The sequence below is a fragment of the Xiphophorus couchianus genome, chromosome 8, assembly GCF_001444195.1.
Source record: "Xiphophorus couchianus chromosome 8, X_couchianus-1.0, whole genome shotgun sequence".
Taxonomy (NCBI): domain Eukaryota; kingdom Metazoa; phylum Chordata; class Actinopteri; order Cyprinodontiformes; family Poeciliidae; genus Xiphophorus; species Xiphophorus couchianus.
Window position 1 is genome coordinate 18,064,365 of NC_040235.1, and position 25,054 is coordinate 18,089,418.

Genomic DNA, 25,054 nt, shown 5'->3' on the forward strand with positions numbered 1-25,054 from the left:
GTTGCATGTTAAAAATAGAATTTTAAAGTTTATGATTTCTGGAGAAGTAGGAGTTCACAGGATGTGACAAGAGCTTTAATAAGAGTGGCAATGCTGTTGGGGCTGGAGGTAGTTGATATTATGAAAGTTCAAAGTAAAGGTACCAGACAAAGCTTCATCCTTACACAACTGTGTAGAAAACGGAAAATGAGAGGTTTGAAATTGGTTTTAAGCTCTTACGGTTTTGAAATCCAAAGCAAGTTTTTCAAACCAGGTTGGTGTAATGTTCTGTTTTGTGCTGTGCTAGAACTGAACCAGGTGAGAGAGAAAATTTCATGATTTCAGTGAATACGGGGTAAATCGAAGACAGAAAACAGAGTTTGACCAAGTTTACTGACTGATTTTTGAATGACGGAGGATATTGTAAAGAGAATGATGTTGTTACAGGTTAACCAGGTGTGGAATGGTGCACAGTCAACAATTTTACATGGAGGACATAAATATCTTCAATTTCATCATTGAAGAACTCCATAAATGTATTGCAAGGGTCTGGAGTGCTTGGGAGAATCAAATGTGTTGTCGGCAGCATGGATTGTTAAGCGTGTGTTTTCCTCTGCCTGCCAGATAAAAGTACCATTCAAATTACTTTGGGAGTTGTGAGGTACAACTGAGAGAAAGGATATTTTACCTTTCACTTGCAGAGCCATGCAATACCATTCCCACATTCAGAGCCATGGGTTCGACCAGTGTAAGCAAACCCATGTGGGTTGGTCAGATTGAAGCCGGTGACATCATCTGGACACTAACACATCTCAGTCAAGCAAAAAAGTTGTAATCCTGATCATTCAACAGATCATAAATTGGTTGATCTTTTCCAGAGAGAGAGTGGACATATAAAAGCCTATTGGATAAGCTGGATGGAGCCGGAGCACTGGAGTCAACAGACTGTACTGTAACTTCTGGAGAAGTAGGTTTCAATATTCTAAAAATGTTCTATTTGTATGGATAATTTTGAGCCATCTTGATAAAAATGTATTCAACAGTGTTTCCTGTGTGAACACTTGACCTATAAAATAATGCCACTATACCAGAAGTGTTTGATTCTATGGTTTAGATCAGTGATTTCAAACTGCAGTCCTGCAGATTTTAGATGATTCTCTGCTTCGGACACCTGGCTCCAATATTAGTTCATTAGCAGAACTCTGGACAGCTTGACTGCATGCTAGTGAGGCAGTTTAGCCATTTAATTCAAGCGTGTAGAATGGCGAACACATCTATAAGAGGCAGGATAAAGACCAGAATTTGAGACCACTGGCTTAGATCACTGCCCATAAACCCATCCCGTGGCCTGATTGTCCATTTTTGATGTGCAGGCAGACAAAGACAAACAATTTTTGGCTATTTTACACCCAAATCACATTTTAAACCATACAGCAGATCGAAAGCCATTACGAGACTGACGGAGCACTAAACATTGCTTAAACCAGAAAGGAAAACTGTGTCATAATCACATTCCGAGAGAGGTTTTAAACCCACCCTCCATGCCTTTCATAAACATAAACAAGTCTATGTTTTTTTAGCTCATTCATGAACATACTACTCCGGAGTTCCTGTTGAAGTCTCCAAGTTCTGACTCAAAGCCAAAGGGACGCCCTTGTCTCTTTTCACTGCCTCCGCTTTGCTTCATTCATGCCCTGTGGAGCGTACGCCCCACCCAAACAGTCTCCATGGTGACACACACTGTATATAGACCAACCTTCAAGGTGTGCGCCTGTTTTTACTCCTTTCTAACTGGCCTTTGAACTGTGACAACGGTTAAACGACAAAGTCAGCAGATAAGGGGCTTCCCTCTTTACGGCCTCCAGTCTCCCTGGCAACATTCCTGAGTCGACAAACATTGAGCCTGCATACCAGAGGATCTCCCAGGAAGTTCATCCTGCTGTGTTGTTGTTGTTGCTATAGTAGTGGCTGCCAGCATGGGAGTGTACAGAGGTGAAAGCAGGTACACTCACTTTTACCTGCTACATTTTACTCGAGCCAAAGATAGAAACAGAACACCGTCACTGCGCAGATAGGAACACACCTGAAAGACGCAGACAACTGTTGTGACAATGGGGGATTCCCTTGCGACAGAAGACTACAAACAGGGATGTTTGCACTGTAGATCAAAACAACGCTCCCACATGATATTTGCATATTTTTTGTGAGCACACAAACTCTGAAATAATTAGCAACTGAACATGTTGTGGTGCTAAAATTATCTTGAGGATCTCTTTGTCGTCAAAGCAGAGTTGCCCAGATTCAGTATAAATGCTTTAGATGAGAATTCTCATCAAATCTCTTAAAGAAGCTATTGTAAGAGATTCTGTGTGCGCACATGGTTTGTAATGGTCACTAGGGATGCGAGAGTCTTGCAGCCGTTCAGTGCAAACACAAACCAGGGCCATCTGCAAGCCTGGATCCCATCCAACAGCAACACTGGAGCATACACACGCTCGAGCGTATCCCACACATACTTTACATGATATCATGAGCTGGGTGTCAATGGTTGTGCACCTCATGTTTGAGGTATAACAGCCGAGGCAGATGTTGTGTGACAACCTAACAGGGTTTTTGGTGCAACAGTTCTTTTTCAACACTTAAAACAGTAAAGCACATAATATGGTAAATTGGATCATTATGATATCACTCAAATAACTTTCTTGCAATGGACATGCATCACACATATTTCGACTTAGACAAGTCTCAGATCGGAGCTCTCGCTCTTGTTAAGTAATGTGGAGAAAACAAGCGAAATGTGTTATGAAATAGACTGATGCCGTGAGGCAGCAGCAGGCCAAAGTGAAAATGCCTTTTCCCCTTCCAGAGATTTGCATTGGAAACCACAGATCCGTGGCACAGAACCACATGGGCCTTTCCTCTTGCACATCTCAGGGAAATGTCTGCGATTCACTGTGGGACTGCTACAAATAGTTTCATTTGGTTTCAGTTGTACTTTGATTATAACTGCAACCATTTGTCCTGTTGATTTTACAGAGAAGAATCAACAAACAAGTGCCTTATGGCCATTTGATGAATGCACTGCTATACATGAACTCAGACTTCAGTTTTGCCTTCTCATCTCCAATGGAAATGTTTTTGAAGAAGACATCCCTAACCAATTTAGTCTGTGAGGTTATCCTCCTGATCCGTGTTGCTGAGATGCAACAAAGAACAGCTGTGGGTTTCCAGCTGTATATACTGTACAGCTAACTATCTATCATTCTGATCCCGGTTCCCCTGAAACTCTGCAGCTTCCCTTTGAACTCATCATTATCTCCGACTGAAAAAGAAAAACATATTTAATAGTCACCATGAGTGAGTCAATTCTTAAGTCACTTTGCTGTGTTCTCTTATCAGCCATTCAAAGAGCAAATATACTGTATATGGATTATTAATCACTGTGTGACCAGATCATGCTGGGTCCTCTTGATGAAAAGACATACATTGTTTATAAAAGGCATATTTGAAACAGAAATCTCTTCACATCTAATTGTGGTAGAAGTTAACGCAAAAGCATATAGTAAAACAAACTTCTAATTCTGAAGAGTTTCTCAATGAGAAAAGCGACTTCATTTGGAAATAAAATAGAATTGAAAAAGTATACTCTGGTGCAGAAAACATGCAAAGCATTTTTTTCTCACCACATTTTAACTCTCTACTATTTCCAATGCAAAAAGAACTCTTTGACCTTTCCAAAGGTAGGTTGGTGAAACATCCCACAGCTGCAGACATGCCGGAGTCATTCAGTCATTCCTTCCTGCTCGGCAAAAGCGCCAAAACATTTATGAAAGTCCTCAAGGACAACTTGCGGACAAAATAGGAGTTTGGCAGTGGAAATGGTCGACATACAGTCAATGGTCTGTAGGATGGTTTGTGATGTTGCTGAAGCCTGTTAATCTTGGCAAAAAAGTTCCTGTTTCCGTCATGTGTGTTCAAACAACTTTTTGCCATGTCTGAAAGAGAGAGTCTGGGAAACGGACTACATTCTATCGCGAACAAGAATGTCTTCATTTTTCTTTACATTGGTTTGTTATGGACTTCTGAATTAATAAAACTAAATACCAATTTTAAAAAATGTACTTTGATACTTATTTGTCCAAAATGGCAAAACACAGGTAAGCAAATCATGTAGAGTCTGAGCTTTAATACCAAAACTAAACACTTACAGACAAGAGACTCCAGAGAAGCAGGATGAACAGCACCAGGATGCTGCATAGAAGAGGAATCTAGCATGGAGCTACTGAAAACATAGACCTCAAATGCACATTGATTGCTGGAGTGAGAAACTAGTGGGTCAGATTAACAGAATTTTAACGGGACAAAGCTGGGGAAATCACTAATAACACTTTAACTATAAAACGCTACAGGGAACACAAGGAAATAGCAAAACAGGACATGACTAAGGACTAACAATAAAACAAAAAAAAAGTGACAGCAAATATCAAAGTAAATGGAATCTTGATATTTTATCTGTCTTTTTTCTACATCTAGGATCTGGGGCTATTACACATATTCACTCATTGTCTTGCCCTTACCCAAGACTGCGCCATGGAGCTCTAGCCAGAGACACATTCCAGGATTTTTTGAGGGATCCTAAAGTTTTCCAGGCCAGAAAAAAAAATATATATATATATATATAGTCTATTCAGTCAGTTCTTGGTCTGCCCTGGGGTTTCATTCCAGTGGGACGTGCCGAAAATACCTTCACAGGGAGACACCAAAGAGAGATCCTGATCAGACTAATAATACTTTTGTCATGCGCTTTCTCTCCTATTGCAGTCTGCATTACAGCAAATGGTGCCTCAACATGGTTATCCATCTTAAAACGCATGCACACACACGTGAAACTAAGTTTTTAATATTTGTCAAAGAAATAAAAGCTTCTAATACATTAGTCAACATGCTTCATTTAAGACTTGGTTACATGATCTTATTAAAGCTATTGTTAACATAAATAGCAGTTTTTGTTTTTTCACAGGTTAACATCTCATTCAAACTGTAGCAAGGCCAGTGAGTCCACAGACTTGATGTTTGGAGTGTCAGAACAATCAGATTAAAACTCAACCATGTTATGTTGATTTATCACACAATCTGACAGCAAGCACTCCCTGTTTTTACAGGTGGGTTTTCGGATGAGTCACCAAGAGGTTCTGGAGATTCTTGAAGATTTCCACAGGAGTTTCGACAGAGAAGCCAATGTGTGTTACAGATCTGATAAGAACATAGAAAGAGGGGTTTAAAAGGATTTGGCATAACTCTGCGTTTAAACCAAAGCCAAGATTGCTGTGATGATATTTTTAAGGTTTCACTTAGGATACGTTCATGAATGACTCATCACTGTACATTTTCTACATACTATATCATCATAACTTGAAGAAATATGATGGTTGATCAGACCAACAGCAGTGGTGCATAATTTTAGATATGTTTTGCATTCTATTTCATTTTCTTTACACTTGATCAACACCTAACACCATCTAAGTTATATTGTTCTGCTTCAGGACTCAGTCATTTGTCAATCTGAATAGAAGAGAATGATGTTGCATACTCAACCATCTGATAAACATATTAGTAATTTTTCACAACAGTCACTGTGGGTATAGCTATGGAATGCATTTATTTCTCATAGGATTTCTGGAATAAAAGGTAGATGTTTGATACGGACCATTATGCTTCAGAAACTTTTGTGTTTTCCTGATTACCGTTTATTACCTTTTTGCAATATATATTTACCAACTACTAAAGATTGAGAAATCTGTATTTGTAACTGATCTGCTGTTACCTGGATGAATGCAACGAGGCAACAAGAACAAGTCTTAAGCTCGCACATGAATGAGCTTCCGTGTGGTACATTGCACTTACATGCAGTGCCATCTAGTGGCGGTTTTGTGCACAAAAACCCTGCTCCCAGGCAAATGCTGCATAATGAAAGATCAGGTTTATAATTAATTTCTCACAAAATGTGAAAAGTATTTACAAAAAATCAAATAAATGTTGCTTGGATATGTAGAACCCTACAGGTGTGAGAGCTATTAAGTTCTGCCTGACAAAATTGAAACCAAATATTACTCGTTGCACAATCGCAATTTCTTTAAATTACCTAAACAAATGGTGATGTGAGAATTTTACTAGTAAAACCGGAATGACTGAAACCATTCTAAGATTGTGGGGTGAAAGTAGTGAAGAAAAAATAAAGATGGCCTACTTTAAAGAGGTGTTGCGCAAGGTAAGAGTTCATCTGCTCAGTATCACCCCACCCGAAATATAAACTTAGTCATAGTGACAGTGGGGTTACTCCCTGAAAACAGAGTAGGTAAATTAGCAATGAGTGACATTGATCAAGCAAATCAAAATCTAAGGTGAGTCACTAATGGCATGGGAAATATAACTCACGCAAACCTTTCAAAGTCAAAGGTCAAAATGGCATATCCAAGCTTATAGTAACCAGCTGTTATGGTGAATTTTGCGTCAATATTCCCTTAAAATGCAGCTAGTGGATGATAAGTGGGATGAACTAAATCAAGCTTCACTGTAATGTAAAAATAAGAATTGTAATAATAACAATAAAGGCCACCAGTGAAAAAGTGTCAAATTGCAAGTAGTGCATTTTTAAATGTTTACGCAGTCTAACAGCTGGATTTGTGTTATGAAATTAGGTCATCCTAGCAAATTTGAGGACTATATCAACACAAGTGAAGACTTAGACACCCTTTTACTTGTTGTGGCTGGACCAAACAATCAGACTAAGTATCCACCAACACCCAAACGAGTGACTAACTCACTATCAGTCATCACTCCTCCACAGTTGGCTAAGTTTCTGATGATTCAATTCATGGACAAGGTTCTGGTAAAAGCAGTTAGAGGGAGCAGTTATGGGGATGGATGTGTCATCAAAACAAATCCAGTGGGTTTTCATTGGGGAAAAATAAATATTTTATTATATTACTCGATTGATGTTACCGATTCCATTGGGAATTACCAGATAGTAAGATAAAGGTAAATGGAAGACGAAGGGGCACAGCAGAAATAGTCAAGAAAATAGTGGTGAAAAAATATAAAGCAAAATCAGATTTAGAAAAAGAAAATATCAGGATTTCAGTTTAAAATCTGACAGTGGCAAGGATATGATGCAAACCTTAACATGAACACCTAAACTGACAGGCTGAGTTAGGGGAACATCAATCAGGGAAGCAGCCAAGAGACCCACAGAGCTGAGGAGACTCATAAGACAGAATAATCAGAATAATTATTCTGTCAACAGAATAATTAGCCGTGATGGGAACAAATGGTTGGTAGAGTGAAACAAAACCATAAAAAGTTCCATTTAAAGTTTTCCATAAGCCATTTAGGGGACACGGTGAACATAAAAAATAAGTTGTTCTGGTCACGTTAGACCAGAAATATACTTTTTAGCTGACATAAATTTTATGTGTGACAGAGAGCTAACACTGCATATCTTACTGAACATGGTGAAACATAGTAACAGCATCATCAGCTGGAGGGATGCATTTCTTTAACAAGGACTGGGAAGCTGACCACATATGGGGAAGTGAATGAAGATAAGTGCAGGGCAATCCTGAAAGAAAACACACTAGAAGCTACAAAAGACTTGAGGCTAATCTTCCAGCAGGACATGAGCGTACAGCCAGAGCTAATTGAAAGGGCTAGATCAAAGGATCATTGTGTGCTAGAATGGCCCTGTCAAAGTCCAGACCTAAATCCAGTTGAGAATCTGTGTCAAGATTGGAAGATTTATGTTCACCCTCACCATCCAATCTGACTGAGCTTGAGCTGTTAAACAAAAGAGGAATGGGTGAAAACATTCAGCCTCTAGTTTAGTAAAGCTGTAACAGACATACTCCAAAAGACTTACATTGCCTATAAAAAGTATTCACCCCTGTTGCGTTTATAAATCAATCAAGATGAACAAAATTTCACCAAAAAAAAAAAAAACTTTAATATTCTGGCGAACTTTGATTTCTTCAAACTAATGACGATTAAATAAAAACATATAACGTAGAATGAGCGACAGAAGAAATATTCACCCCTTCAAGTCAGTATCTAGTAGGTACACCTCTAGCTGCAATCGCAGCACAGAGCCTGTGTGGACACGTCTCTATCAGGCTTCACACATCTGGACACTGCAATTTTATGTCATTCTTCCTTGCAGACCTGTTCAATCTCTGTGTGGGGAAAAAAATTCACAAATTCTCTATGGGATTGAAGTCAGGGTTTTGACTTGACCACAACGGAACATCTCCCCTTTTGTCTTCAAACCATTTCTGTGTAGCTTTAGCTGGGTGGATTTTGTCATTTTCTTGCTGAAAAATAAAATGTTCTCTGAAGCCCTAGTTCTCAGGCTGGGCCTCTCTTGAATTAGGTCATTCACTTTAAGAAGAGTGACTAATTATGTGAACTTATTTTATGTTTAGCATCTTTATTTAATTCTCATTATTTCGTAAAAGATATTTCTCATTTATATGTTAAAAGTTTTTTCTGTTTTTTTTTGTCAAAAAAGCAAAAGGTTGTTTACTATGATTTATGTATAAATGGAATAAAAATGGTAAAACATCCCAGAGTGTGAATATTTTTTAGGCACTGTACACCTGTAACTCAATTAAATTATGCTTCTACAAAGTAGCTATTCACTCGGGGGTCCAAATTCAAATGTACACTCTATATTGCAGATTTTCATTTGAAAAAATAAAAGATGCATCCCAATAAAATAGGCTGAAGTTTGTAGTTGGAACATAACACAATTTGGAAACAGTCGAAAGGAGAGAATACTTTTGGAAGGTACCTGGAAGTCCGTATTTACATGCATTCAAGTCACACCTCTGTCTTATCTGAGCGAGCAAGGGTTTTTATTATTTCTGGATTGTTCTGTTCAGGTCAAGGGGTTCAAAACGCTGTAGCAAAAATGCTGCAGCAGGTGGCGCTGTTTGACGTGAAATAAACCAATCTCGAGAACGTGATTTTTTTTTCTATGCCATATGCAAGCAGGGTTTTTTTGTGCACACGTTATTGTCCCTTGGTGTTGTGTTTGAACTTGTGATGGTTAGAGTAATCGGGTTTAAGGTCAGTAGGTGGCAGTAGAAGTAGGTGGATGAGTACCTCTGTTTCTGAATCCTTTTTCTCACTTTCAGACCTTGTTTTTTCTGTAACTTCAGATCTCAGCCAGTGTATCTTTAATGAGGCAATCATGAAGTTAACACACACACACACACACACACCCTCCCTCTGAGCATACAACAAAGAAAGAAAGGGAACAAGGTATGATTAGAAACACAAGTATACTTCAGGAAAAGTGGTGAAGTCACGAAAGTCTTCATGCGTCTTTGTTCTCCTCAGAGTGCAGGTCTCCTGTTATAAAGGAAGCAGAAAATTTTCTCATTCAGGTCAATACTTCAAACTACATTAAAGATGAACAAAGTAGGGCAGTGCCTTTTTTGAAGCTGCTCTCAATAAAAGAGCTTTTTAGAAAAAAAAAAAAAAGATGATATTAGGACTATGACTCGTGGTATTTGCAGTGGCTCACTAACGATGGTCATTCACAAAGAATAAAACAAAGAGCAAGCCTCTTTGTACTCCCTTTATCACCATCTTTTAATTCTCCTAAACACTGCAAAACAGCTTTCAAGTCAGCTCATTTGAGCTATAATTAGGGGCAACTATAAAGAAAATGGCTGTGCTGTAGGTTGCCAGAGTGTGCTAGTTTCTGGTCTTTGTGAAGAGAGGATGATGAAGAAAATTAGTCCACACATGCAAGTTGGCGGTCATACGATCTACAAGAAATCCGGTAAACTGTTCTTTAGAGCATAGTGAAATTAGTCACTTTGGGAAGGAGAGTTAGAGGGAGGATTTATTTAGGGTTGGAATTTAGTTTGAGATTAGGGTTAGAAAGAGAGTTGGTAGGAGGGTTCAAATAAGGCTTTGAAGGAGGACTTGAATTAGGGTTGGAAGGAGAGTTGGGAAGAGGGTTTTGATTAGGACTGGAAGGAGGTCAAATGTTCAATTGACATCTGTCTGTCCAAAACTGACATGCAAAGGGTTTTGTGTATATTTTGAAACTCGTTTCTGAATTGCCTGCAAGCAATTTTAGAGGCGAGTAAATATTCAAATGTATTTTTCTCTTGAGGTATTAAGTTCTCATAAAGGTGACACGTGAAATTGGAATGATGAGCTATTTTAAATTCCACTAATAAAATACATGTAAATAGATTTGTTGTTTGCTGGTGTGTGTCTTAACTCATCGATTATAAGCTACTTTGTTGCATTTGTTGCTAAATGATTCACACAAAACTCGTAAAATTGATGCTATTTGCCTTTCTAATAGCCTGCAGACGTTTCTGGTTACATTGTAAGCAGATTTGTTGACAAACTGATGGAAATCGCCAACAACCTGCTACATGCAGCTGCTGTTAACATCCTTAGTCACATGTGGGAAGAGAGAATAGCTGAGCCCGGTTGTTTTGAGTAATTACACTGCCACCAGCCTAATTGGTAGTTGGGCCACAGATGACATTAAAGAGGCTGTTGTTGCTCCTACTCGCTGTGGACAACCCACGTATAGAAACGGCTACGTAATCCATGTGAGGGAGCGTGTTGTGTGTGCGTGAGGGAGAGTGATCAATCGCTCCTTCTCCGTCTCTGCGGCGTGGGAGGCGTCTGTCAAACGGACCCGTGGAGAGTCCTCTCTGTCCGTCCGAGTGGAGGACACTACACACCGTCGCCAGTTCAGAGCAGCTGAAGTTTGGAGCCTGTAAAGTCGGTGTTGCTCTTCGGGGGGGATACTCCGCTGCCATCCGGGAAGACCCATCACATTGTGTGCTGAAAGGAAGTTGAAGCAAACAGGTGCGTAAAGCACTTCTCTTATTTTTATTTTATTTTATTTTTTATCGTACAAAAAATAACCTTTGTCGTAGCAGTAATGTGATCGTATGTGCGCGTATCAGTCCCATTTTCTCCTTTACTATCCGTTGTATTAATAGTAAAGCCCTTCATTGCTGCCATTCACAGGCTGCAATTCCTACAGGTGGGATTTGCTCCAAAGCTGCTCGCATTGGGCAGCACAGATATTCCAGCCTACAATAAACCAGTCAGAGGAAGAAAAAAAAAAAAAAAAAAGAAGAAGAAAAGAACAGAAAAGCAAAAACGCGGGGCGGTGGCATCATTTCTGTGTTTTAACAGCGACTAATTCAATTCATCCGTCTGACTGGACCTGCTTTGCAGCTGGGTGCGTGTAATCTGGGAGCCGAACCGAGCCGCCATGGACGCGCTGATGAAGGGTTTCTCCAAAGCCAAGGATGGGGTCGTGGCAGCGGCGGAGAAAACCAAGCAGGGAGTGACTGGAGCGGCTGAGATGACGAAGGATGGGGTTATGTATGTTGGTGGGTTCCGGGAATTCATCTCCTTTATGCTCAGGAAGTGACTGTAGTCACCACAGTTTTAAAAAAGAAAAATAAATCCACATTGTATTATCATTTTTATTGTCATACTTGTAAATATTTGGCACTCATATTTCTTTCAGGTACTAAAACAAAGGATGGAGTCTCCACAGGTAACAACTTTCTATTAATACCAATGACTTCTTCCCTATGTTCTTGTTTAAATTTTACTATTTATGTTTATGACCAAGGATGATTCTATCCTTGGATTCTACCCTTTTTCCCCCCCACATGAATATAATAGATTAATAGTTATACATATTCAGGCCTTGTCAGCCTTAAAATTGAATAACACGATCTTTGTGCTTATCCTTTCTGAAATGTTTTTCACAAAAACAACATTATTTCTAGAAATGTGATCATCAGCTCAAAAATGATCCATAACATTAACAGTAACTATACCAGGCCTGCTTGTGGCAATGTAACCTTACCACCAAAACACAGCAAAAGCGTACAAGCATGTGCAAAGCATGAGTTTAAACTTGTTCCTATTTTGTCTGACAAGGGTCAAGTGTTAGGTTGGATGCAGGGTTAAAGCACTGTTTTAAAACTGTTTTAAAACAGTTGCCTATTGGTTATCTGTGGGGAAATCTAACAAATTTAAACACTTGTGTTTTTTGGGCACCTAAAACTGCAAGGCTGCTATGGTAAGCACTAGCTATAGTCTGACCTGACAAGTATGAAGGTATACAAAGATTTTAAAAGTTTATGGCATAAAAATTGCTGTAACTTATTGCCAGTCATTCATTATAAGTAAAATGTTCTTTATTGGCATCATGTGACAAGGTGTCCAGATTTTTCTCTGACTTTTTTGAAACGCAAAGTGATCCAGTTTTGGCCTTTCCCCACCTGTTGCTGCACACTGCCAGTCAGCTTACTAAAAAAGAATGCTTTTAAGTATTTCCTGCCCCCACAGAAAAGAAACAAAATTATTGCATAAAAATATTCAAACTAATTCAACAAATTAATGCCAAATATAGTATTATAGTCAAAGGATGTTTTAGATGTTATTAGATGTTATTTAGAGGTTATTAGGAGTTGTTTCTTTTTGTTTGTTTGTGTTGTGTTGTTGAATTTTAATGCACACTGTATTTGACAAACATCCAGAGAAAAAAAAAATGTAATTCCATATCTGTGTGAGATGTTTTAAGCTGTTGGATTTTTACACAGTTAACAATATGTAATTATTGGAAAAGAGTAGGTGAAACCTGGTATCCAAAGAACCAACAAGACTGATGTTTTGAAGCCGTTATCTCCGTTAATTATGATGGTTTCTCGCTTATACATAATGAAAACACGACATCTAGGTTCAGAATAAAACATCAGACAAATTTTAAAAAAGCATATTTGATACAGAAATTTGGGCTTGATGTTTAAATGTTTTTATTTTGAGAAGGTACTTTTAAGCTGACATGCAAACCTCATTGTATAAGTTTTTAACTATGAAAGACAAAAGATCGTTTTGACATTTGTTTTTACATAATTATTAAAATAAATTCAACAACTGGATAAAACTAATGGATAGAAGTAGGATAGTTTTTTTTGTTTATTTTTAAAAGTTATTAAAGATGAGTGTTTGGACCTTATGTTTTAAAGTTGGGCCCCACATCCTACTGACTCAAGTCCTGACTACAGTAATTAATATGTAGTATAATTTTAACAGCAAAAGGAGTAATTGTGCTTTATCTGTTTGAAATTATGCCAGTTATAGCACCATATAGCACTTTTTTGTTTTATGTTTTCCGAGTAATTCCTGTGATGCCATGAAACCGTACTGATTTTTGTTTTTGGTTTTTTTTACACAAGATTACCACAGTTTGAGAATTTCATACCAATCCAGACCTAATTTCATAAACAAAGGACTAGTTTTAACTCACCAGATCTTTTACATGATTGAAAAGCAAAATGAGATTACCTCACCGAATCCTCAAGCGGTTAACAGGACAGATTTATAGCATCTCTGTGGGTGAATAAGTGTCACATTTCCACTGCTTTATTCACCCTACACCTGAATGATTCCCTGCAGGCCTTGCTTTGCTATTTCTCATTCAGAATAAGTGGAGAACAAGCAGAGCCAGGCCTACCTTAACTGATTGTTCTGTAGAAACCCTGGCAGATGGTTTGTCTCTTTGGTTCTTACACTAAGCAGGTGAAGTAAATCCACTATGACATAATGTCTTGTCAGCGATCTGCATTAGATGATCTGATAATCTGCTTTGGAGAGGTTCGTGCAGGCCGTGTTTACGCCCTGTGAGCCTTCTGGTCTTGATTAATGATGCTGTACGGGTTGATCAGTGAAAGCCTTATGAGTTCACCTGTTGCCTCCACTTCGATTGCAACCGTCCGTCAAAGATGATTAGTCCACCATGGGGATAAATTTGTTTGCCTTCCCTGTCTCTTTGAACAGAACTCACCCGAGGCTCTTCCTCAAATTAAGTTAGCTGATTGAATTACACACACACTTTTTTTTTTTTTATCTGTTTGCAACACAGCAAAAATCATTAATAAATTACTTGGCTTGAAACATAATTTTTAGAAGACAAGCTAACGGTGATAATTACAGTTGTTTCTATCAGCATAACTGCTTCTCAGATTACTTAAAAAACTTCTGTTCCTAATCCTATTCTGTGTTAAGACTGTAATAATACATCCTTCCCTCTGTTCTTCTTTTCCTTTCTCCTTCCTTTTGTCCCTGCAGTCGCTGAAAAAACTGTGTCTGGAGTGTCTCATGTGGGCGGAGCTGTGGTTACCGGGGTTACGGCTGTGGCCCAGAAAACTGTGGAAGGAGCGGGCAACATCGCCGCTGCCACTGGATTGGTCAAGAAGGATCCAGCCAAACAAGTAAGAAAGAGGCTTTTAATCTTGTGTCGAATAGTAAGTGACAATTTTTGGTGAAACTTTTTTTTTTAATATTTTGCAAAACAGCAGACCCTGAGTTTGGTTCCATTTTATGAGATTTTTGCCGTCAGCTTTTATAAAGCACTATAATTACTTATGAAACTCTGTTGGTTAAAACTATACAAAAAAAAAAAATCACAATGTATGGTAACAAATATTCATCTACGTATTTATCTTTTTATAAAGAGGTTTTAATCTCTTAGCCTTTTCTGGAAAAAGGAGGACAGAAATAATAAAAAAATTAAGTCTTGTCAAAATTACAGTTTTTACAGATGGACATGACTTTGTTCTTGCTTAAAAGTCAGATAACGTACATGACTGATTTTTTTTAGTCATCAGAGGTTTGGGCTGCATCTCTAATTTGATCGTTACCTGCATTTTCTGACTCTGTTACATAATAACAGATTATATGCCACATGCCTCCCAGATTTATGATCCCATAGGGAAATTACATCTGCTGCTACACTGTTTCTTAATCTTGCAATGTGCATTGGCACATTTTACTTGAGTCAAATTGGAAAGAAATTAATGGGAATTTTGAGACCCATCAGCTCGTCACATTTCTAAAGGATGTATGTTGTTTCTATGTATGTTGTGTAAAGGGGACGTTTATTGTGATTGGGTTGTAAAATCTACAGCGCTACTTATCTTTTAAAAAAATATATTTTAACTGATCGTCTGACCATCTTGAGCTGATAGTTCAGTGTTCAACATATAGTTTATAAGTTCTCCCAAGTATTGAAATAATTATTAGCTAAAATAATCAGAAAAGTTGGACTGTCTACAGTTGGAATCACTTCAAGCATTTGGCATGCAGAGGTGAGTGAATCTTCATGAATACAGACAGAGTGCTGGTATAGCTTAGCATGAGGTTAAATGCCATTGGTATGCATATGTGCAATAGGAACAATATGTCAGCTGTTTCTGATGTGTCAAAAAATTCTTACACAGCTTGCTTACCTGAACATTACATTATGGTACAGTACCAGGTCTGTAGGCTTATTTACTAAAAGTATGTCTTTGTACACAAACGTAGGACAGATGCACACTGGGGAAATTAAATGAAAAGGCTTTTTTATAACCAAAATTTTCATTCAGCAAATTTATTCTTACTGTCTTAAAGTATTTTAGATGAAAAATACCTTAAAAAGTAAACATTATTGGGACTAATTACATTTATAGAAAGCAGCATATCAATTACGTAGTAAGTGAGATTGAAGTGATGGATGTTTTTGGTTACATGTTAATTTAGCTGGCTGACTGGCTGATCTGTGAAAATGTCAGAGGTTTGTAGAAGCAAATCTCTTCCAAGATATGAACATCTTAAGCTCTTCTGTTCTCATCATCTGTTGCATATTTTGTTGTGGCAATTAGTCAAGGTGTGTTTTTATTACTTAAACCTACACTTAATGCAGAATTTTGTATTTTAATTGTCAAGGTTTAAAAAATAAAGTAACAGGACAGTAATGATCTTTTACTTTGAAATACAGCTCATAATTCAATAGACAAAACTAAAGTGCTTACTTATTAAATCTGGTCCAAAAGCAGATCATTTAGTAATGTGATGGTGATAAATAAGAGCTAAGATCTTAGCTTATCTCTGTCCAATTGTCATGTCTGTCTTTCAAAAATAATGGAAACTATATATATATATATATATATATATATATATATATATATACTGTATATATATACTGTATATATACAGTATATATATATATATATATATATATATATATATATATCTGTATTAACTTCCCAGAGCTGGTAGTCAAGTAAAGGCTTTGCATGTCTATTTGGATTCCAAAATTTCTGCATGTACAAATATCTATGATGGACACAGGTGCTCAGCAAGTGGACAAGCATTTTGCATGAGATGTTTCATTACTTTATCCACCTGGAACTTTATACATGGTAGGCTGAAAGCAGATAAGTTGTTGGAAGCTGCGATTAGTTTTTGTTGGGGTATGTGTAAGAAGTGTTATATTTTAAGGAGTCATACTTGATGTCCATGTTGCACATTGCTGTGAGCACACTCACACTGAACCCGAAAAGGGCCTTCTCTAAAATGTTCTCACAGAGCACTGGGCCTTACTTAGTATGCAAAAGCATTAAGAGTTCCTTTCAGTAGAACCAAGGGCCCCTTCCAAACTCCTGAAAAACAGGCCCCTCTGTGTCAAATAGTACACTTGACACAATGCAGTAAGGAAAGGGCAGTTCTCCTGGCAACTACCAGACGGAGACGCTTATATGGGATTTCAAGACAGAGGAGGATGATTTGATCTCCATGGCTCTGGAGTTCAGTGGCAACATGCTTGACACGACTGCATCCAACACTTTGCATTGGGCTTGGTGATAAAAGCCTTGGATGTAGCTGCTGGCCCATGGAAATCCATTTGATGAAGCTCTCTATGCACTAATTTTGAGCTAATTGTTGTTTGGAGGTATGAAGTTATTGAACCTTCACCTCTGCTGTATGACTTTACATGGCCTACCAGTTTGCCAAGTTTCTGTTTTGGCACTGTGGAATATTTAGTAGCAAGGAACTATCATAAAAAGCTGACTGCACAAGAAGCATTCTGCATTGGTAGTTGCAATTAAAAGAGGCCCCTGAGAGCGACCAATTGTTTTTTGAAAAAAGTGAAGATGTTTTGTCATCTGTAGATACCAAAATATGAGAAGCTTCCATTACTGAGCTCTGTGTGCAGATAAAGCTGTTTATTTACACACACCCAGAGGCAGCAGCACAGTGTATTCCTCCATTTCATGTGGAAGCTCCAAACTAAGTCTTCACTGTGTTAAAAATGGCGTACCGACCTTGAGTCATTTCTCATCATTTTTCATATCGGCTGCATGTCTTTCTCACCTGAAATGAAAGCTGTTACATGCTGGTAGCAACCTGGCATTCTCCATCAGTCAGTCTGGCCTTCGTCTGTCAAAGCAGGAGGAGGAGGCTAGAGCTGTTTATCGGAGCAAACAATTTGCTGTTCAGACAGAAGTCAAACATAAAAAATGACGCTCCTGTCATGTCGTCAAAAGGCCCTTTTATTTGTATTGTTTGTGTGAAATTCTTCGTAAGACCACTAAATACACAACATTATGTATTTTATAGAATTAAACTTTTCTGACAAATTACAACAAGAATAGATATATTATCAAAATGTTAAGACTTCATAGCTATTTAATTATATGTACTAAGAGTTTAGCTAACCAGTTAGGTAAATTCTAGTTAACTGGCTTGCTGCATCCACGGCAGCGTGCCGCTGGATCTGGAGAAAAACTCCAGATCTTTGCCCTATGAGTTTCTAAAGACCCAAGTTAATAAATGAATAATGATTATAATAATAAACTCATTGCAATAAATATGTTTTGTTGTTTTTCTACCAATTATCAGGAAGAAATATAAACCAGATTTTAAAAAATGGTATGTTTTAGTTTTGAGATTGTTGTTACATTTTTTTTTAATTTATACATTTTTTTTATATAAATTTTTTGTATCTGATCTCTTGAGCTCAATTTATATTTATGTAGCAATTTTATATATAATTCCTTAACAGAATGTTAATTTTTATGTAGAAATTTTGTGTGTTTCAGCTGTTTGTTACTCATGTTACCATCTTCTCACATATCAAATGTGGAAACTGGCCTTGCACAGATCGACTCCTGTGGTCTTTCTTGTGAATTCATGCAACCACAGAATAGCTTTCAACTTCAGTCCAGTCCAGTCTTAATTAGCTCAGGCTCAGAGAAGCAATGCTTCTGTAGCTTATCCATTAATGTTTCATTTTCAGTAAGGCTAACTGAAGGGTGCAGCAAAATATTTCCAATATAAAATCATGACTCTTTTCTGTCTAAGTATCCCACCAAAGAGTGTTGTTTTTGGGTATTTGTTTTGCTGTTACAAAGATTATTTAAGATTTCATATTTTAATAATATGATGTCATCGATGAGAGCATCCTTAAAGCCATCTGGTTTATTTACAGTACTGCTGATCTGTGCAACTATTGTTTGTGTCTTTTTGCACAAAGTGACAATGTCTTTACCCTTTTGTAGTTGCGGATAAATGAGCTTGAAGCTTCGTCAGACCTTGCAAAACATTGTGTTTGTGTTTTATTTAGTTTGAATGAAACACAAGCAACAAAATCAGGTGCTGCATTCCAAAATGCAGATACTGACAGCAAAGAGAGGAGTTTGTAATATTTAATTTATAGCTATTGCATTTCTATATTCCACTCCTATTAATGAGATGTTAAAATGAATATACAAACTGAATTCAGCTGTAATTAGCCACCTGCTTTTTGAGTAGCAGGGAACACTAAGCTTCCCAGGGAACACAAACACATTTTTCAGTGTTTGTTGTGATGCTAAATCTTCCGTTCCTTAATGAGGACCGAGGCACGGGGGAATTCATGAAAGCAAATCGTGTCACTTCTGAACGCCATGCACTTACATTTCCTTAATTGTGCCTTCACAGGTTGCAGTAAGCAAACCTGTGCCCCATGAAGATTTGGAAAAACAATAGTGTTTTTTTCAACTCATCTTTAACTAATCCAAAATCTCCTTTTGCATCCATTTTACAAGAAATTAGTTGTATTAGTTTAAACAAAATGAAAAGAAAGTGCAGCATAATTAAGTGGAATCTTAAGAAGACAGGACAGACCAACAGAGGGATGTAAACGCAACTGACTGACTGAACGATCTGACAAGAAGAAACCTGCAGATTGGAAAAGTTAAAATCTATATTCTTTTAAACAAGAGACTGGCATGCAGATGGCAGCAGATTGTCCTCATTTAACAAGAGCTCCCCGAGCGACTCGGAGTCATTAAACATCATTAATATTGATTCTATTTAAAAATTAATGCCAGGTGGAAAAAGTCCCTCCACCACTCTCCTGAGACACTCAGACAGATAAAGGCTCGCCCACAGAAGAGCAAACAGTCGACACTGTGATGCTTTGTCCAGATTAATCTTCTCATCCGATTGTTTCACCAATTCATCATCTGTTGGTGACTCACCCTGATACAAGCGTGACTGGAAAGGTAGAAGGACCCAGAAATGCATTTATATAGGACAAAAGTGGGTGTGAAACAACAGAAAAAGTAGAAATCAGAAAATGGTTTCACTTTGATTTAGATGTCTTAACATATATCATTCTCAGTTGTTTGCTTTGGTAAATTAGCGTTGCAGAGATAATTAAGGCTAAATTTGCCTGAATGTTTACTTTAGTCAATAGGAGGGGTTTTTTCCCTGAAAAACACAGGCTTGATGGCTTGTTTGAAATGCAACAAGAGGAGTAGAAAGTGCAAAGACATCCTAAAGGTTATATTCCCCATCTGGTAGCCCCACACGTCCACAAGCACTCATCAACACACAGTGATCACCCCTAATCAAGGTCAGCTCAGTCACACGGTGTAATCAAGACGGGAGAGACGTCCATTTTTCTTCAGCGTTTTAAACCTCGTTATTTTTTAGCAGCCTCCTGCCATAATGACTGCTGTGATGTACATTTATCCTGAAACAAACAAAGAGCTCAGTGGAATTTATTTCTTGTACTTAAGATTAAACAGAGTTTTTATTCTGTAGATTTAGATGTCGACTTTTGAAGCATTTCCAAAGTAAACCGGTATTTTGAGAGCGACGTGATAGCAGAATGTAGAATGACATTCAGTGGAATAGATTCAGTTTGTGTACAAGTTAATATTAGCATGAATACAGCTCTTCTACTTTGAAAACCTCAGACGTTTGGTAGAGAACATGCTGTGAACAAACAGCATCATGAAAACCAAGGAACACAGCAGATTGGTCAAGGAGTGTAAAGCGGGGCTAGTCTTTATGAAACAATTCCCCATAGTTTGAACATCTCACAGATCTCAATTTATCATTTGAAAATAAAAATGAAGGTGTATGGCACAACTACATTAGATTCAACAAAACTAATGCCGAGACATAGCTGCCACCCACCTAACCGCACCTGATTGCAAACTGACTCTACAACCTACGCACGCAGTCCTCACCTTTAAACATAGCAGTAGCAGCATGATGCTGTGGGGATACGTTTCCTGCTCTAGGAATAGGAAGCTGGTCTGAGTTGATAGGAAGAGCTGGGAATAAAGGCTGAAAAAGACTTCGGACTGAGAAAAAGTTTCTCCTCCTAACAGCAAAATGACCTGAAAGATAGAGAGCAACATTCATATGGTTTAGATCAGGGTTGTCAAACTCCAGTCCTCAAGAGCCGCTGTCCTGCAGTTTTTAGATGTGCCACAGGTACAAAACACTGGAATGAAATGGCTTAATTAATTCCTCCTTGAGTAGATCAGTTCTCCAGAGCCTTGCTAATGACTAATTATTCTATTCAGGTGTGGTGCAGCAGAGGCTCATCTAAAAGTTGCAGGACTGCGGCCCTTGAGGACTGGAGTTTGACACCCCTGATTTAGATCAAAGCAAATTATTTTGCTAGAACATCCCAGTCAAAGACATATATCTAATCAAATGTATGTCTACAGTTCAAAATTAATGTTCACAGATGCTCCTTATTCAATTTAACTGAGCTTGAACCATTTTGCAAAGAAGAATGTGCAAAATGTCTGTGATGTGCAAATTCCATGAAGAAAGGTTGTTCTGGTACTGATTCAGAAGATCTGACTGCAAATTAACATTTCCAGTCAGATTGTTTGCTATACAAAAAATTGCATTGTTTTCCTTGTAATTCACAGTTATGTGTGACTTCAGACTGGTTTACCACAATTAAATACACTTGCGAGGAACTGTATAGTCAAGTGTCTCAAATTGACTTAAAAATAATAGACTACTCTCCAACTACACAACACAACATGAGTTAGTTAAGCTAAAGAAGGGCTTGAGGCTAAACATGTGGGCTACCCGCGTACAGCAACACTATTAATGTCCCGTACAACGTTATCTTCACGAGATGTCTGAAAGATGCAGAGACGAGGTATAAAATTCGGAAGTGAAATATATTTCTATTTTTTTCTGCAGGGTGAGGATGTCGCAGCAGTACCAGATGCAGTGGAATCACCGATCGATACTGACTCCACTGAACCTACAGAGGTAACATTTTTAAACTGCTTTGCACAATACAAAGAAACTGGTGAATACCTGTATGAGGGTTCATCTCACTTTTGGTTGAGAGCTTGCGAGAATATAAAGGTGATGACAATTATTTTAATTAATCAAAGGTTTTACCTTACAGCTACTGGTGGAAGCTAATTATATTTCATACTGCTAATCAGGACTGTCTCAGAAAGGTGTTTAAGATCAGACAGATAAAGAAAACAAATATGTCTGAGATGTTTTCCTATCAAGGCCACAGACTGACTTTCAGCCCTGTGTGACAGCAGTCAGAGGTCATTAATAAATCATATGACTGGGTGGGGTGTTTATAGACCAGCTCCAGTGTCTGAGATGCAACATCATAATGGAGTAGGGGGATCATATCACATTTGCCTGTGCCGCAGCAGAGCCACAGCAAAACCTGTTCTTTTCTCTCGCCCCAGGAGGACTCTGACGACTGAGCGGCTCGACGGCTTCACAGTCGAAGCAAAATGACCCAAACATTCCATGTCACTCTGCCAAGTCCCGTCGTGCCTCGTCTCTGGTCCGTCTTGGAGTCTGTGCTTGCTGTCTGCGTTTCTGTGCGTGCCGTTCTGTATGTCTTTGCAGTGAATGTCTTGTAGGGAGACAGAGTGATGTTGTGCGAGTGTGCTGGCGCGTCCTGCGTCCTGGGCGGCGGCTCAGGTGTGTGTGTTCTGTGACCAGCTGTCGTTTACAGTGACTCCCTCCCACTGAGAAGGCCACCTGATCCCAGAGTGTGGGTGTGCGCGTGTGTGTGTCTGTCCACTGTCAGCTGGTTGGCTGCGTCCGTAACACAAACATGGAAGTATACCACAATCTACAAACACCTAAGTGTCTCTATATAAAGGAACAATTCACACAGATCTGTTTGAGATGGATGCATAATGATATTCTCTATTTTGTTGTGTATTTTGTCATTGTTTTTTTGCAATGAGTACTATAAAGTACTGGGCTGTTTGTGCATTCATGTTGTATTTTATAGCATGTAAAAGTAATATTCAGCTTCACTGCTGTATCATGAATTTATTTGGATTCAAATGTTGAATAAAATATGTAAAGTGTGGGATTATGCTCTTGGAAGTCCTGTGTGAACAAGTCAGTGTGGCGAATTAAGTATTTACAAAACAAATGTGTGTTTATGAATCACATTTCTGTTTCAACTCCTGATTTCCTAAATGAAAACAGACTTGGTCACAATTTGATTTCAATTTGTTGTCAAACAACAACAGGTTCTTACATAAAACTCATTACAGTTTTATTTTATTTTTTTTACATTAAGTTTGAGATAAAAATTGTATTTAATGTAGATTAATATATGTGTAATACTGTGTATTTACATTATATGTGTTTAAATTCACCTAAATCTCCAGTGTAATATTTTAAAGGGTAAATAAACTTGAACGGAAACAAATAAGACTGAACAGGGAAGCAAAATTATCTCGTTAACAAGCACAGTGAGGATAAGTAGGTTAAGAGGAACAAACCCTCCAAGCTCACCATTTCAAATTTTGAGTCTATTCTACTTCAACAAAAAATGAACTCATTTTGAGAGAGTTTACACATATTAAGGGTAAAGGTGTAAGACACTATAACAACAACAGATGGCTATGTGTAATCCCAATGACTTTGTGTCACTTTGTGTATGATTTGTTTTTAACATTCATAACTTATTTTGTCAAATTGCAATCAGAACTGTTTCAAAACTAATCAAACTGTACAATACGTTTGAATAAGCTGGAGGTGCCCCAGATTGGGCAATCAGAAACTAAGTGGAGGATGTTTATCAGAAATATAATTAAATTTAACAGTAATTTAGAATAGAATAATTCCACTACAATTTCTGCAGAAGATGAAAATTGCTGTCAAAAACTTGTGAAGTAAAAACTATGAAAATAGTTGTTGCTTTGTGTTTTTTTTGTCAAACTGGCTTATTAGCAATCTTTGTTTACATCTGTTATAGACATATAGGAACATAAATCCTCTATTATTTTGTATGTCAGAGAAAAAAATATTTCATTATTCATACACTAAATCTATCTTTGATCTAGACTGATATTTTTGCAATAAAAACACAAATTAGGACTCAACAGCAAATATGACTTAAATAAAAACAATGCACATGGCATCAAGGAGACAAGAAAGGGTGTTTCTCTGAGCAGAATTTCCTGTGCAGCTAAAGGTGGTGACCTCTGGCCTCCACTTCTCCACATGCTGCAGTGTCGTTGAGGAGGACACTGCTGTCTCTCCAGCTGACAGGTAAACACCTGCATGCTGGTCTGTGTTTGGGGGACGGAGTAAAAGCAAAAGAGGCAGATTGCAGGATCCAGATTGGTTTTCATCACAGTAAAGTAGCTTTTGGGTTTTCTTCAGTTAAGGTTAAAAAATGGAGAACACATACACCATCATGCCAAGAGAAGCATGTCTCTAAAGAGACAGAAATACAAAACAGTTGTATATAAAACTAATTTTATATTCACATTGATGAACCGCTCAATGCAAACTAGAAACAAGGATGTACCACCTGGACAAGGAAGCTTTTCAACTTGTATCAGTCTGAACTTAAGTCATCCAACTGGATCAACTTGCTTTTTATTTGACAGTTATCAGAGAGAAAATAAAAGTTGTGAGAACAGGGGTGTAAACATCAGTCCGGGACTTGAACCTGTGACGGCTGCACTGAGAACACACGGGTTGTGCTTTACTAAATAAGCTATTGTAACCAAAAAATTAAACAAATAAAATTTTAACAAGGTCAAATAGATGTTAGTGCAGCTTCACACTCATCATCTTGTGAGAAAGCAGCACAAAACCAGTGAGTCAGACTATCCCCTTGACAGCAGCAACGTGCATTAAAGAGTAATGCAAAACTAAAAAGCTGTTTAATTAATGATACCAACAGACCTCTGTTTTGTGCCAAACCAGTCAGTCAGTCTGGCCTTGAGCATGACTGTCCCACTTGTACATTTTCACAGAAAAAATAGCCACCATAACATGCTAAACCTTGTTCCATGTTATTTACATACATGTCATCTGCTGTGTCCTGGTACGTTCATGCCGTCCAAAGGATGACTCTCTGTGATTGTTGTTGTTCACCAGTTGAGTCACGGCTTTGCTAACAACATATTGAACCAGCAGCCAAAGAACACGCAGAACTATCAAATCACTATGTATTTTCTCTTCTCAATCTGTCAATTGCTTGGCATCTCCGGAGATGGACCACCTAGAAGAAATCAACCCAAATTAAGCTTCTGCTGAAAACTAGAAAGCCAATGAAAAGATGCAACTGTGGCGAATTTTTAAAAGGAATTTAACTGATGCAGACTTCCCTGCACTCCCAGATCTAAAACTGCTGTAGGGAGAAAACAGTTCTGGTAAAATTATCTTGTGATCATTTTACAGCCTTTACACTGAATAACAATTACTTCAAAGTTGGAGGAAATTTTGAACTTTCATAGATATTTAATAAAATTCTTTAGCTGTAGAAAGATACCAGATATACCTAATATATTAGGTACATTAGGTCATATACCTAGTATAAATTAGGTATATGACCCAAAAGTGCAAAATTACTTGCAGGGTCGTACACAACTCATAT

General features: G+C 37.9%; 1 protein-coding gene across 1 annotated transcript; it reads left to right on the forward strand.

Annotated features, from left to right (window-relative positions):
- Window positions 1-10,607: 10,607 nt before the first annotated feature.
- LOC114150080 (alpha-synuclein-like) lies at window positions 10,608-22,530 on the forward strand. The gene is made up of 6 exons (XM_028026292.1): window positions 10,608-10,875; window positions 11,254-11,411; window positions 11,552-11,581; window positions 14,167-14,309; window positions 21,364-21,435; window positions 21,882-22,530. Exons 2-6 carry the CDS (start codon window positions 11,291-11,293, stop codon window positions 21,897-21,899), a joined length of 384 nt encoding a protein of 127 aa, XP_027882093.1. The 5' UTR covers window positions 10,608-10,875; window positions 11,254-11,290; the 3' UTR covers window positions 21,900-22,530.
- The last annotated feature ends 2,524 nt before the right edge of the window (window positions 22,531-25,054 follow it).

Excerpts from the sequence above, each read along its gene's own strand:
- LOC114150080 (XM_028026292.1), top strand. The coding sequence starts at position 11,291 with ATGGACGCGCTGATGAAGGGTTTCTCCAAAGCCAAGGATGGGGTCGTG. Across the intron at positions 11,412-11,551 it reads GGATGGGGTTATGTATGTTG|GTACTAAAACAAAGGATGGA; the intron begins GTGGGTTCCGGG and ends TATTTCTTTCAG. Across the intron at positions 11,582-14,166 it reads AAAGGATGGAGTCTCCACAG|TCGCTGAAAAAACTGTGTCT; the intron begins GTAACAACTTTC and ends TTGTCCCTGCAG.